This window comes from Rana temporaria, chromosome 1, assembly GCF_905171775.1.
Source record: "Rana temporaria chromosome 1, aRanTem1.1, whole genome shotgun sequence".
In the NCBI taxonomy this organism is placed as follows: Eukaryota; Metazoa; Chordata; class Amphibia; order Anura; family Ranidae; genus Rana; species Rana temporaria.
In genome coordinates, this window is record NC_053489.1 from 472527689 (window position 1) to 472542688 (window position 15000).

At 32.4% G+C, this 15000-nt stretch overlaps 1 protein-coding gene across 1 annotated transcript in view; it reads right to left on the reverse strand.

Annotated features, from left to right (window-relative positions):
- PITX2 (paired like homeodomain 2) overlaps positions 1 to 15000 on the reverse strand; it is a 32884-nt gene that overhangs the window by 17646 nt on the left and 238 nt on the right. Inside the window, exons 1-2 of the mRNA XM_040329296.1 lie at positions 14999 to 15000; positions 7965 to 8030 (exon numbers count right to left, since the gene is read on the reverse strand). The exon at positions 14999 to 15000 is cut by the window's right edge and continues 238 nt beyond it. Coding sequence (XP_040185230.1) covers positions 7965 to 8010 — 46 coding nt within the window. The 5' untranslated portion in view covers positions 8011 to 8030; positions 14999 to 15000. The remainder of the gene's footprint in view (positions 1 to 7964; positions 8031 to 14998) is intronic.

A 15000-nucleotide genomic window follows, 5' to 3' on the forward strand; every position in this document is an offset into this window, starting at 1 on the left:
TTACTTAAATTCTCTGTTTTATCCATGAAATTTGGCACAGAAGCTCTCCACCCACCCAGTGCCTCGATAGAGACAATTCCCTTTCCATTTTGGAGTGTCTTTTAATCTGATAAGACTCTAATTTGCTTAAGTCTTTCAAATAGTTTTTTTTAAACCTGTCCCAGCCGTTTTCTTATTGAATTCCCTTTAATTCTCAGGGATCATAAACTATACGTGCAAAGTAAATATTTCCCCTTTTTTTGCACTGCAGCTGATGACCTATAACAAAGTCAATATGAATTTGGATCAATCTTCGACTATTATTGTATTATGTATAGCTGTCCTTTGACATTAGCGACAGTCTAGGAAGGGTGGGCTGCTTCAGGGGAAGAGATGATTCGAGGAATTCATTGACAGCTCTTTTGTACATAGAGATATCACATAAACGGCCATTCTATCTTGGGGCTGCAAAGTGGACCACACACCTTTACTAATTATTGGAAGATCTCCTTTAGATTTACCAAAAGCTTTTAGCTTGATTGGATAGAAATTGAAAATATTTTTCTAGATTATTAAAAAATATTTTTCTGGATTATTACAATTATAATTTCACGATAGCTTATAGCTTGAATGTCTATCTGATTGGATATAAATTGAAAATATTTTTTCTAGATTATTAAAAAAAAAAAAATCTGGATTATTAAAATTATAATTTCACGATAGCTTATAGCTTGAATGTCTACCTGATTGGATATAAATTGAAAACATTTTTCTAGATTATTGAAAATATTTTTGGTAGTCGTGCAGAAATTGTGCAATTAGATTGTAAATTGCAGCAACCAGCTTTACAAAGCTGCCAGTGTCTGAGCTACCTACCTACCTGCCTACATTGGAAGAACATTTGATTGTAAGCTTCCCTGGCAAGGGCCAGGGCCTAGATCTGAATTTAGGACATGCTATAGACATCAATTCTATAACGTGCTGTGTAGGTAATGTATAATATGGTGTGGGTGCCTTAGAAAAGTATCTATTATATTTTTAAATATCAACCCGTTATCAGAGATTATTATTATTATTATTATTATTATTATTATTATTATTATTATTATTATTATTATTATTATTTTTTTTTTTTAATCCTAGAGACAATTGCAGAATGAGACAGTCCAATTTACTAAAGTAAAATTTTACTACACCGAGTAATTTCTCTCTTTTAGTTTAGTAAACAGGGTGAAACTGTGTTCAAGTGAAATACCCAATCACATGGGGAAATCAATAAAGAAGAAGAAAAAAAAACAATAATAATAAAAAAAAACATGTTTTTTTCTTGCATTGATTGAATGATAGAAGTAGTGAACGCAGCTACACGATCCTTTAGTAAATCAGGCCACTTAAGAAACCTGAGACAAACAATTCCAAAGCAAAAGTGCTGTGACTGTCTTCATTCTTCAAGGGAAATTTGGGTGGGCAATATTTTTACTCTGAATGATATATATATATATAGCTATAGAGATATCTATAGCTCTATCTATCTATCTATCTATCTATCTATCTATCTATCTATCTATCTATCTATCTATCTATCTATCTATCTATATCTATATCTATCTATCTATCTATCTATCTATCTATCTATCTATCTATCTATCTATCTATCTATCTATCTATCTATCTATCTATCTATCTATCTATCTATATGTGTGTGTGTGTGTGTGTGTGTGTGTTTTGCTCAGTGTACAGTAACTATTAACCTAATAAATGACCTCTTACATGATTGTAGCAGTATACAGTATAGGTAGAGCATGAGTACCCACTTGAAAGTGACATAAGATAAAAGGTAAACCAGAAAGTAGCTTTATGAGTTTAGTGGCAGCATATTTCATACCAGGCAAAACGGTGTCACATTGAATAAACACACTCAAACACATGTGAATACGTATAACCAACTCTCATACGTCCTGCCCTCCTCCATATACACAGATCTGGCAATGCCTGCGGGATTCATAATGACATTTTTTACAGATCATCTGAAATCCCTGCACATCATTCTATAGAAACCACACACTATTCACTATGGAAGTGGAACACCCGTTTTCTCATGTCATGGCATGTTATAGATCTGCCCTAATGAGTATATTACATTATCATGCCTTTTTTGGTGCCCACTTTTTAATGGATGGAGTCAAATGACGAATGATAATAATCATCATCATGAATTTTTTTCTGCGTGCATACACCCCATAGGCAAATTTTATTATTTATGGTGTATTATTTATAATACACAAACACAAAATTCTAATTAATATATATATATATATATATATATATATATATATACATATATATATATATTAGAATTTTGTTATATATATATATATATATATATATATATATATATATATATATATATATATATATATATATATATATATATATATATATATATATATATATATACACAAAAATATCTATCTATCTATCTATCTATCTATCTATCTATCTATCTATCTATCTATCTATGTGTGTGTGTATATGTATATAATATATATATATATATATATATATATATATATATATATATATATATATATATATATATATATATATATATATATATATATTATTGTCCACGCCAAATATGAAAATGTCCATGCAAAATATTAGTAAAATATAAATACAAATAGGTATTGCCTTCACCCATCATATTCATTTTAATTAAAATATAAATTATACTTTATATCTTTTTAGGATATGGGCACACAAGGCAGAACTAACTTCATTGGTGTAATAAATTCTTGGCAGAGACCTAATAATAATAATAAATAAAAAAAAACTACTACTAAACCTTTAACTTCACCTATGATCCAAGTTTTGAAAATGATGATAATAATATTAATAATAATGATGATAATAAAATGCACACTGGGCTTAAAAATGCAAGTTCCCGTGGCAGAAAAAACAAAACGCTCATTTAGAGCGTTTTTGTACACAAGTTTTTTTCTGCCAAAAAGCTCCATTCAGAAACGCAAACCAGAAAGGTTTTTTTTTTTTTGCCAGACGCTAAGCTATGCCTTTATCGTCCTAATGTATATGGACACATAGGACAACACAGCGATTTTCCACAAGCGTGCACAAACATACCACCCACCTAATTGTACCTGATTATTAATCACAAACCAATTAACGACTCTATTACTTTTGTGAGCTTTGCAATTAACAATGAGTACATTTTTCTATAATGTCACAAGGTGTGTTTATCCAATATCACGCCCAGATCTGTAAAAAGGTGGAACAAGTTTCTCCAAGTGAGAACTACCACATGCAGACAAGAGCCTTGTATAGCTGGGAGGGACACCAATAATATTCATTATTTTAAGCCAAAACGTGGCCAGTGGGGCCCTTTCCCATCACGTACTCGCTGCACTATTTTAATATATATATATATATATATATATATATATATATATATATATATATATATATATATATATATATATATATATATATATATATATATATATATATATATATATATATAATTTACAAAAAAAATAAAAATAATAATAATAATAAAAAAAATAAAAAATCCAGACATATGATGCTATAGCTGAGCATTGGCAACGTAGTAAAAAAAATGCAAACAAACATTGTTTAAATTAAATACAAGTAATGAAAGGGGTCCTTTTAGTGACACAGGTGCAATGATGGCTATGAGCCATTTTTAAACATATTTCCATCTATCTATCTATCTATCTATCTATCTATCTATCTATCTATCTATCTATCTATCTATCTATCTATCTATCCATCTATCCATCCATCCATCCATCCATCCATCTATCTATCTATCTATCTATCTATCTATCTATCTATCTATCTATCTATCTATCTATCTATCTATCTATCTATCTATCTATCTATCTTTCTATCTAATTCCAAAGAAGCAGTTTTGGGGCCAACATATAACAATATCATTTATTACACACTGTATTACACAGGTAGCTCTTAGCAGATGCTTCAGGTTAATGTACTGCCTGTTGCCCCTTGTAGCCCTTCCCTTGCAATTTCTACCGATTATTGGAGAAATATTCTCTGAATAGATAAATCGGTGGTGCTGGGGCCTCTGCTGTCTGATAACATTGTCTCTCCATCTCTCACACAAGCCCGGATTACTTGCCTATTCTCCTGGATGGAGAGCCATTAATTACCATTCAGTCAATATTAGGCAAAAGACAATGCTTTTTTACATAGGATTAAGCAGACATCAGATTGTTCCATTAGTATATTCCTGCTCACGCCAACATCTTTCCTTATACATTCTCATTCCCTCGAGTCAGCCCAGCTACACTTGCATATATTATTGGGTAAAAGAAGAAAACAGCTAGGAGAAAATGGTTTTCCAGGAGACACTAGTGCTGTCACATATCTGACCATGCTCCTAATTAAATCGACCTTAATTACTGTTGTTTATTTTATTTATTTTTTTCCAAGCCAGAAGGAAGCTTCTTCAGAAAAAAAAAGAAGAAATAATATATAAGGGTAGCAAAAAAAAAAAAAAAAAAAGAAGAGCTCTTTCTTTTAGCAACCAATCAGATTTCTATTCTTTTTTTTTCCAAAACTGTACAAGAAACACGGCAGTTGCAATTTGATTGGCTGCGTTGGTTCACACTCTTAATTTTTCTCCCTTTTCTCCTGATTATTTTTAGCTACATATTAATTGAATTAAATGTGCAATTAGCTTGTTTTCTTTTTTGTATGTTTTTATTCCGAAAACATGCACAGCTTTGCATGAATTTAATCGATTTAAAATGTACAAGTAAGCAAAAACTTTGTATAATGTAATATTAATACATAAATTAAATATTTTGAGAAAAAGAAATGCAACACATCAGAGAGTGTATTTATATATCAGACATACAACGTCTCTCTGGAATACATTAGGGTAGATCCTTTTGCAAGAGGATATAGAGGGAAATATTATTAAATCGGTGAATTAATTTTGATAGGACTTCCATCACAATTTGGAAAATTGCGATACACAACGCAGAATTGAAGAATCTGTCTTATGTGCCCCTTGCTCACTTATTTTTCTCAATGATCTAGTCATTATCGATACATTTATTTCCACAGCAATATAGAGGCAACCGTCAAATTTGTGGTCTTGTAATGCTGAATAAAGTAATAATGACAGTTCATAAAGAGACAGAACCTTATAGCAGACTGCAGTCAGAGCCAGTGCAATCAAGGTGTTGGCACAGAGAGGGTTAAACGGATTTGACATGGACAAGTGTACATTGAAGCTGCGATTAATTGTATGTGACATTATTTACTGTAATTATCCTTCACCGTATTTCTTAAATTATAGGGGTGGACCTGTACTTATAATTGCTGAGATGTAACCAAATATCCCTCAGGTTAAAAATACAGATACTGATCTCAGCTTATCTGGGCGGATAAGAAGATTCCATCTCATTTACTATACTGTACATTTTCACAGCTATGTGCCGGGTGTACTTATGCAGTAAGCCCCTGCTTGTTCACTTTAAATAAGCAATTAGAATTAGGGGAAATGTAGAAAGAAAATGGTAAATTAACCCCTAATTTTGACCTAAGAACCTGATATATATATATATATATATATATATATATATATATATATATATATATATATATATATATATATATATATATATATATATATATACATACATACATACATACACACACACACACACATACATATATATATATATATATATATATATATATATATATATATACATACATACATACACACACACACACACACACACACACCCACACCACACACACACATACATATATATATGAGAGAGAGAGAGAGAGAGAGAGAGAGAGATAGATCACTAATCGATAGGATGTAGATATATAAATAGATAGATAGATGAATGAATAGACTGAAAGATATTAGATAGATAGATGGATAATGGGTAGATTAATGAATATATAGTTTGATAGACAAATAATAGATAAATATAGATAGATAAACGGATATATTATTTGATAGACTGATAATAGATAGATAGATAGATAGATAGATAGATAGATAGATAGATAGATAGATAGATAGATAGATGAATAGATGGAAAGATAGATAGATAGATAGATAGATAGATAGATAGATAGATAGATAGATAGATAGATAGATAGATAGATAGATAGATAGATAGATAGATAGATAGATAGATCGACAGATAGATAGATAGATAGATAGATAGATAGATAGATAGATAGATAGATAGATAGATAGATAGATAGATAGATAGATAGATAGATAGATAGATAGATAGACAGATCGAAAGATAGATAGATAGATAAATAGATAGATAGATAGATAGATAGATAGATAGATAGATAGATAGATAGATAGATAGATAGATAGATGGATAATGGGTAAATAAATTGATATATAGTTTGATAGACACATAATAGATATATATATATAAATAAATAAATAGATAGATAGATAGATAGATAGATAGATAGATAGATAGATAGATAGATAATGGGAAAGATTTACTAAAACTGGTGCACACAGAACCTGGTGCAGCTGTGTATAGTAACCAATAAGCTTGTAGGTTTTATTGCCAAAGCTTATTTGAACAAGCTGAAGTTACTATGCACAGCTGCACCAGGTTCTGTGTGCTCCAGTTTTAGTAAATACCCCCAATGGATAGATAGATCAAATTCGGTTACAACATCATTGCCTGAAACATATAGCGAAATGTCTTTCTTTTACCTATAGCTATTACCTATGTCTGCCAGCAGAGTGCGCCATAGGATCATTTCTGGAGAAAGCCTGCTGACCCAAGTACAATAGTGGCTTCTATTCAGTGCCACTAAGTAAACTCTAGGTCATTGATAATGAAAGGGTCACTTTTTTGTTTTTGTTTACTAAATCAGAGAAACCCGCTCTCCTACACAATCCTAGAGAGTGACTCCCTTTATATCCCTGTACTGTACATGATTTTAAAGTGAACACATTCATATGACTCTCAACAAATATGGCTATTTTTGTAAATCATCTCTTAGCCTATTATGGCCATCTGCATCCTTAGCCTCCAAAAATTGAAATTTCCAGAAGCCATAATTCTACAAAAATTGTAAATATCAAGAAATCCACTGGTCCATTGCTATTACGATTATCTTTACACTCAAAAAACAAATATTAGATACTAGTAATAGAATACAGGTTGCTGGGTTATATGACCCCATTAGGCTCCATACACACGTTTTATGTTTTTTTTTCTGCCAGTGAGAATTTTTTTTCTGCCTCCTACAGGCGAGGTTACCTGCGTTATTGGGTATTCTACTTTATCCAGCAGCATATCAGTTATAATATATATATATATATATATATATATATATATATATATATATATATATATATATATATATATATATATATATATATATATATATATATATATATATATATTGAAGACAATAAAAGAATACCTTGATGGCAAGGTTTTCCAGTTTTTGTAAAAGAAAAAAAAAATACAAAACCTAATAGTAATGAGAGTTATTTTCCTTTCCAGACGGTTGTAGGTCCTTGTAAGGCTAATTAAAATATCCTAGAAGCGGTGCTTTGATGTCACCCGGCTCGCCAGTCCCATTGAGTCCCCATACAGCAGAGAAGTCCCCTCTGTTCATATCAGGTTCCCTTAGAGAAGAGGCTCTCCACTGCAAAGGGCTGAGCTGCACATTTCAGACAGAAAGGAGATTTAGACATGGGGCTTACAAGCAGGAGGAGGGGAGACTGACCTCTGTCCCAGTCTGGGGGTCACCAGTTCCCAGTCTAACCGAAGTCTATGCAATTTCTCGCACTAATGGAACAAACGCTTCCAATTTCCTATTCAGATTTTACACACAAACTATACATAGAAATCTCGATTCTCCACAGTCACCTCTTCACACCCATACAATGAAAAAATGCTTCTTACCTAATTGGACACAGGTTGTCACCAGCTTGCGACAGTTAGACTCCATTTTCTTTGTTGCCTCTTAATCTGGAAAATATTGGGAAAGTAAGGAAAACCGTGATTTTCATGGATACCTGTAATTCACTGTAAATCAATCATCTTTCTTTCTTTCTTTCTTTCTTTCTTTCTTTCTTTCTTTCTTTCTTTCTTTCTTTCTTTCTTTCTTTCTTTCTTTCTCCATTCCTCCCTTCCTTTCTCTCTTCCTCCCTTCCCTTCTCTTTTCATCCCTTGCTTTCTCCCTTCCTCCCTTGCTTTCTCTCTTCCTCCCTTTCTCCCTTCCTCCCTTGCTTTCTCTCTTCCTCCCTTTTTCCCTTCCTCCCTCCCTTTCCCTCTTCTTCCCTTCTCTTTTCGTCCCTTCCTCCCTTCCTTTTTCTCTTCTTCCCTTCCTTCCTCCCTTTCTTTTTCTCTTCTTCCCTTCCTTTCTCCCTTCTGCCCTTCCTTTCCCTCTTCCTCCTCAGCTTAGTAATTTTGCATCAAATAGTTTTTCTTTATTTTTTCATTCTTTCTTTCTTTCTTTCTTTCTTTCTTTCTTTCTTTCTTTCTTTCTTTCTTTCTTTCTTTCTTTCTTTCTTTCTTTCTTTCTTTCTCTTTCTTTTTCTTTATTTCCTTCTCTACATGTTGAAGCTCAGTAATTATGCATCTATTTCTTTCTTTCTTTCTTGCCTTGCCCTTCTTTCTTCCTGTAATTCACTGTAAATCAATAATCTTTTATTATTATTATTATTATTATTATTATTATTATTATTATTATTAGTAATATTATTATTGTTATTATTATAAGTTATATAAGTATTATTATAAGTTGTGTGTATATATATATATATATATATATATATATATATATATATATATATATATATATATATATATATATATATATATATATATATATATATATATATATATATATATATATATATATATATATATATATATATATATATAAATATGAGACAGCTCAGTGATCATACATCTAACACTTATCAAACAAAGCATAAAGTAGAAATATATTATGATATAATATGACCAGATATCAGTGTGCAGCCCACCTCGGTAAATTCACAAGCTGCAGGCTGCATATCTCATCATTAATTAACGCCATTACCTTCCAGGAAAACATTAGCTAATTATAGAAAGCGCTGGCTTGTCCATTACTGATTTGTTCAATTAAATTTCAATAAGGGTTCACCTAGGTTAGATATTAGCCCTATGAAAGAATTTTTTTCCCCTGCTTTATAAATACTGGGACAATATAATAAAAGCCATTGTGATACATACACAGGGGCTAATTTAGTAGAAGGGCCCTAGTTTGGGTTCACTTCTAACAACCAATCAGGATCAGATATTTTTAGTAGTCCCCCAGACCCTGGTTGGGTTTCAGAAGTAACCAAAGGCCATACAAAAAAAAATAGTCCTAAAATATTATTTATGTGTTTAGTAACAGAAAGACTACTTCTATCTTGTGCCCATTGCCCAAGGGCAAATAAAAAAGGAAGATTTCACCTTATGATATTTGATGGGAATATGGATTTATTTTGTTAAACTGGAGAGTGCAAAATCTGGTGCAGCTCCGCATAGAAACCAATCAGCTTCCAGGTTTTATTGCCAAAGCTTAATTGAACAAGATGAAGTTAGAAGCTGATTGGCTACCATGCACAACTGCACCAGATTCCACACTCTCCAGTTTTAGTAAATCAACCCTGAATTATCTCTTTAGTCCATCAGCCCAGTGATGTTTGGTAGCACACCATGACAAGTTCCTCCCCATGATGTAGACAGAAGTTGTTTGTGCTTTGTACATCAGTGTTAATTAGGATGAAGTCAGTGATTGCTCACTTGTGGTGTGAGAACAATTAATCAGAGGGTAATAGAGACAGTGAGCAGTAATCACTGTGCATACTCCTGACCCTCCCACCACCCCAGGAAGCAGCCCTACTATGTTTACTATTTTCACAGAATTTTTTTTTTCCCTTTCTCTTTTCCAGTCTCTCTTATGTTTTTTTCCCAGGCTTGTGCCAAAGAGAAGCAGAAGTTTGGCTGCCCCATCTTTGAATGATTCTGCAGTAAAATCTCAGGATTAGTGCCTGATTGAGATGTCTGTTCCTGAGATATTACAAAATTCATTATCACAGCTCTCTACTAACTCGATATGAAGTAACACAGATGGGATTTTATTAGCCCAGGATTGGAATGTTTACTTATGATAATTTCGGGGGAAATTTGCATGTCATCATCTCGGTAATCTTTTTTTTTTCTTCTCTCCTTTTATGTCTGCATTGGCTGAATGATTACTTGATGTCTGGATTGATGCTTACTGCTGACTGGGAGCTGGGGCCTAATTATTACAAGAATCATTTTTAGATAACCTATGGTGGGGTCAGCACTTTTCACTTTCACACGTTCTCTCTGATCTCTTTCTTTCCTTGTCTCAAATATTACATATATTACTTTTTTTTTATAGTGTCACCATCACATACTAGACTTCTCTGCTCTTGAGACCTGTAAGAGGCATTATACCATGTATATTGGGACCCTGTGACCACCACAAAAAAATCTTCCCTGCTCTATGATCCTGTAAGAAATGATGTACAATATTCAAAGTACCTATAATAAAATAACCTTTTCTCTATGTATATTCTATAAAAAAAAAAATTGTACAATATTCACTTTTAGTTACAGTGTGACCATTGCAATTTTCTGCTCTTATGCCCTTACATGGTATTGTCGTATCTATCACAAAATAACTTTTCTGCCAGGGAACAATGTACAGTATTCACTATTATTATTACAGGGAGCCTATGGCAGAGTGATCTTTTCTGGTTATATATTTAGCAAGAAATGTCCACTATTAATTACACTGTGAGTATTGCTGTTCTGTAAGAAATTATAGTGTATGTATCACAGAATATAAGTTTCTGCTGCTGTGTCCTGTAGGAAATATTTGACAATATTCACTGTCAGTCTATAGTGCATGTAACACAAAATATAATTTTCTGCTGCTGTGTCCTGTAAGAAATATTATACAATATTCACTATCAGTCTATAGTGTATGTATCACAAAATATATTTTTTTGCTGCTGTGTCCTGTAAGAAATATTATACAATATTCACTGTCAGTCTATAGTGTATGTATCACAAAATAACATTTTCTGCTGTTGTGTCCTGTAAGAAATATTATACAATATTCACTATCAGTCTATAGTGTATGTATCACAAAATAACCTTTCTGCTGCCGTGTCCTGTAAAAAAAAATGTTGTCCAATATAGTCTTATAATGTATTTATCATTAAAGACATGTTCCTGCTGCTTTCTTGTAAGAAACATTGTACAATATTCACTGTTTGCCTTACAGTGTACCTATCACAAAAATCCCTTACTGCTGTGTGCTGTAAGAAGCAAAGTACATAATTAATCTCACATTGTGCATTAAAAATAATAATAATATTTTTTTAATGTTCTGTAACATTGCACAATTTTCTCTGTTGCAAATAGTCTTTTCGCTCGTGTCCTATAAGAAGCATTGTATAATATTCATTGTATCACAAAATAACTTTGCCTTTCAAGAAAATGTGTACAGTATTTATTGTTAGTATGTGTATCTATCACAAAATAACCTTTCTCCTCCAAGGCCTTTCAAGAAAAATTGTACAGTGTTTATTTTTTAGTGTGTGTATCTATCACAAAATAACCTTTCTCCTCCTATGCACCTCAAGAAAAAGTGTATAGTGTTTATTGTTAGTGTGTGCATCTATCACAAAATAACCTTTCTCCTCCTATGCACCTCAAGAAAAAGTGTATAGTGTTTATTGTTAGTGTGTGCATCTATCACAAAATAACCTTTCTCCTCCTATGCTCCTCAAGAAAAAGTGTACAGTGTTTATTGTTAGTGTGTGCATCTATATCACAAAATAACCTTTCTCCTCCTATGCTCCTCAAGAAAAAGTGTACAGTGTTTATTGTTAGTGTGTTTATCACAAAATAACCTTTCTCCTCCAAGGCCTTTCAAGAAAAAGTGTACAGTGTTTATTGTTAGTGTGTGCATCTATCACAAAATAAAGTTTCTCCTCCTATGCCCTGTAAACGTTGTACAAAACATTGCACAAAATCCCCATTAGCTTTTTTTTTTTTTTAATCCCCATTAGTTTTTAAAATGTCAACATCACAAAATATCCTTCCTTGCTCTTGTGTTCTGTAAGAAATATTTTACAATAGTTTAGTGTACCTTTTTTTTTCTGCTCTCTATATAATCTTTGTGCAATAGTTTTGGCCATAGCAGGTCATACAATACATACATAGTTTGAACAATCACATAACCTTTAGTGCTCTTGTGTTTTGTTAGAAGCATTGTACACTATTCTCTAGTGTACCTTACTTTAACAAAATAACCTTTTCTGCTCTCCTGTCCTGTAAGATACATTGTACAATAGTGTAATAATCACAAAGTAACCTTTTCTGCTTTGTGTCCTGTTGTGTAGTATTAATTTTGCATACTGAATTATTATACCTTGATGTAGAATCCTATACAGATTTGAAAATAATAATACAATTAAATACACTTTTTTTGTGCGTGTTTTGTGTGCTTATAAATAAGAATACGAATAAGCAAAAACGTGCATAAAACACAAATATATATATATAAACACACACAACTTGTTTTTAAAACTAGCTAGTACTGATTATTTTAATTGGTCTTTGTGGTTGTTCAGTTATGCATAACTGAAGTGATCACGGTGTATATTATATAATGAACACAAGTTGTGTCTAGTTTATTGCAGCGATATGAGATTAGATGAATAGACACTTATTAAATGATTAACAGGTACTATATTGTCTATAAAGCAATCAGCAGTAGGTGACTGATGCAGGGATTTGCAAAAAAAAAAAAAAGTATACTAACAATTTTACGATATTATGATAACTCTAATATGTTGTATTGTCCAAAATGAATTTTGAAATAATAATAATAAAAATAATGATTATTATAACGATAACAGCAACACAAATAATAATAATAATAATAATAATAATAATAATAATAATAATAATAATAATAATAATAATAATAATAATAAAATAGTAATAATAATGCTTTTATTATTAATAACAACAGCAGCAATAATAATACTTACAATACAATTATTATGATTATTAATTCTATAACGTGACATCCATGAGATGACCTCCCCAGGAGGATGTTATTCTAGTGAAGAGGAGTATATATTCCCACACAGATGTGTTTATGTTTCTCTATAGGTAGCCTCACCTGTACAGCTGACAGCAGACAAGGATCATACAGGTAGCTGCTTGTAATGTGTGAACAGTTGTGAGTTCACAGGATGGTAATAACAAGACTTGCAGGCCTGTTTCCAGCACTGTGCCATTATGTTGTAAACACTTGTAGAAAAGATGGGACCACCAAGCTGCTACTCAATTTTAACTCGATTTCTTGTTAATATCCTTCCATGTTAGATACATAAATTCAGCCATTGACATTCCTCCAGCCAGCTGCTGTGCAGCTTCCAGGCCATATAGAAAAACAGTCCTAATGCCCTTTCTTTTTACACACTATAGACAAGCCTGCTGTATAAATGATAGTAAGACTTCAAGCAAATTTTGAAACATTCCACTTGTGATGTGTGGAGAGGCAGAAGTGAATAGTAATAAAAAAAAGAAAGTGCGATATGTAATTTTTATGTCTGGGCCACATTTAGCCATATTTCACACATATCAGTATCGTGTTAACTGTCCTTCAGATCTCAAACCATCTGGGTTTGCTTTGTCTTCTGTTACAAACTTGTCTGACATTGAGGGAAAGTACTTGAGTTGACTTTGTTAATATATACATAGCTTTGTAGCCACCATGAGAACAGGACATAGCTGTCACAAGCTACAGTCTGGACACACATGGTGGAAAGGGCTGCTTAAAATAATAATACTCCCCAGGCTTATGCAAAGAATGACCGAAATACTATGACACTGATCCAATGTATAGGACCATAGGATTTTACTCTGATGGCTTGCCATCATTGAGCTGCACTAAGGTGAATCAGTTATTTATCACAAGCACAATGTTTAGTAACTACACTACCTAATGTATCCTTGTATTAAGCTGCACTAAGATGAATCAGTTCTTTAGTATAAGCACAATGTTTAGTAACTACACTACCTAATGTATCCTTGTATTAAGCTGCACTAAGATGAATCAGTTCTTTAGTATAAGCACAATGTTTAGTAACTACACTACCTAATGTATCCTTGTATTAAGCTGCACTAAGGTGAATCAGTTCTTTAGTACAAGCACAATGTTTAGTAACTGCATTACCTAATGTATCCTTGTATTAAGCTGCACTAAGGTGAATTAGTTATTTAGCACAAGCACAAACTATACTACCTAATGTATCCTTGTAGTAAGCTGCACTAAGGTGAATCAGTTATTTAGCACAAACTACACTACCTATTGTATCCTTGTAGTAAGCTTGAATCAGTTCTTTAGCACAAGCACAATGTTCAGTAACTACATTACTTAATGTATCCCTGTTATATAAAATATCTTCTAAAATCAGCAAATTTATACCCAAGGGGCTGGTTTACTTGCATCCAGAAGAAGTCACTTTAAGCACCTAATCATAGTCAGAGGACATTTTTCTGGAGCTTTTGAAGTCATCTCAGACCAGTGGTAAATACTTCTTCTGTGAATCAACATTTTAATTTAATTAAGGATGTCTAAATTTTAGAGTTGCCATGCATTATTGTTTAACCGAGAGCTGTCAGAACCCCTCCCAGGCCACTAGTAGGGACAGTGTGGAAACACACATGCAGTGCACATAACAGTACAGAGTAGTCATCCATATGGAGTGACTATACAGAAAAAGGCAGTAAAAGGGATTATATATCAGAAGGTGATCTGTTACATGGCTGAGGCCCAGGTGGAACAAATGGATGAACTTTCATGATCTCACATCTGCAGGCTACAGCTAGGCTGCCAGTGGACTTACCT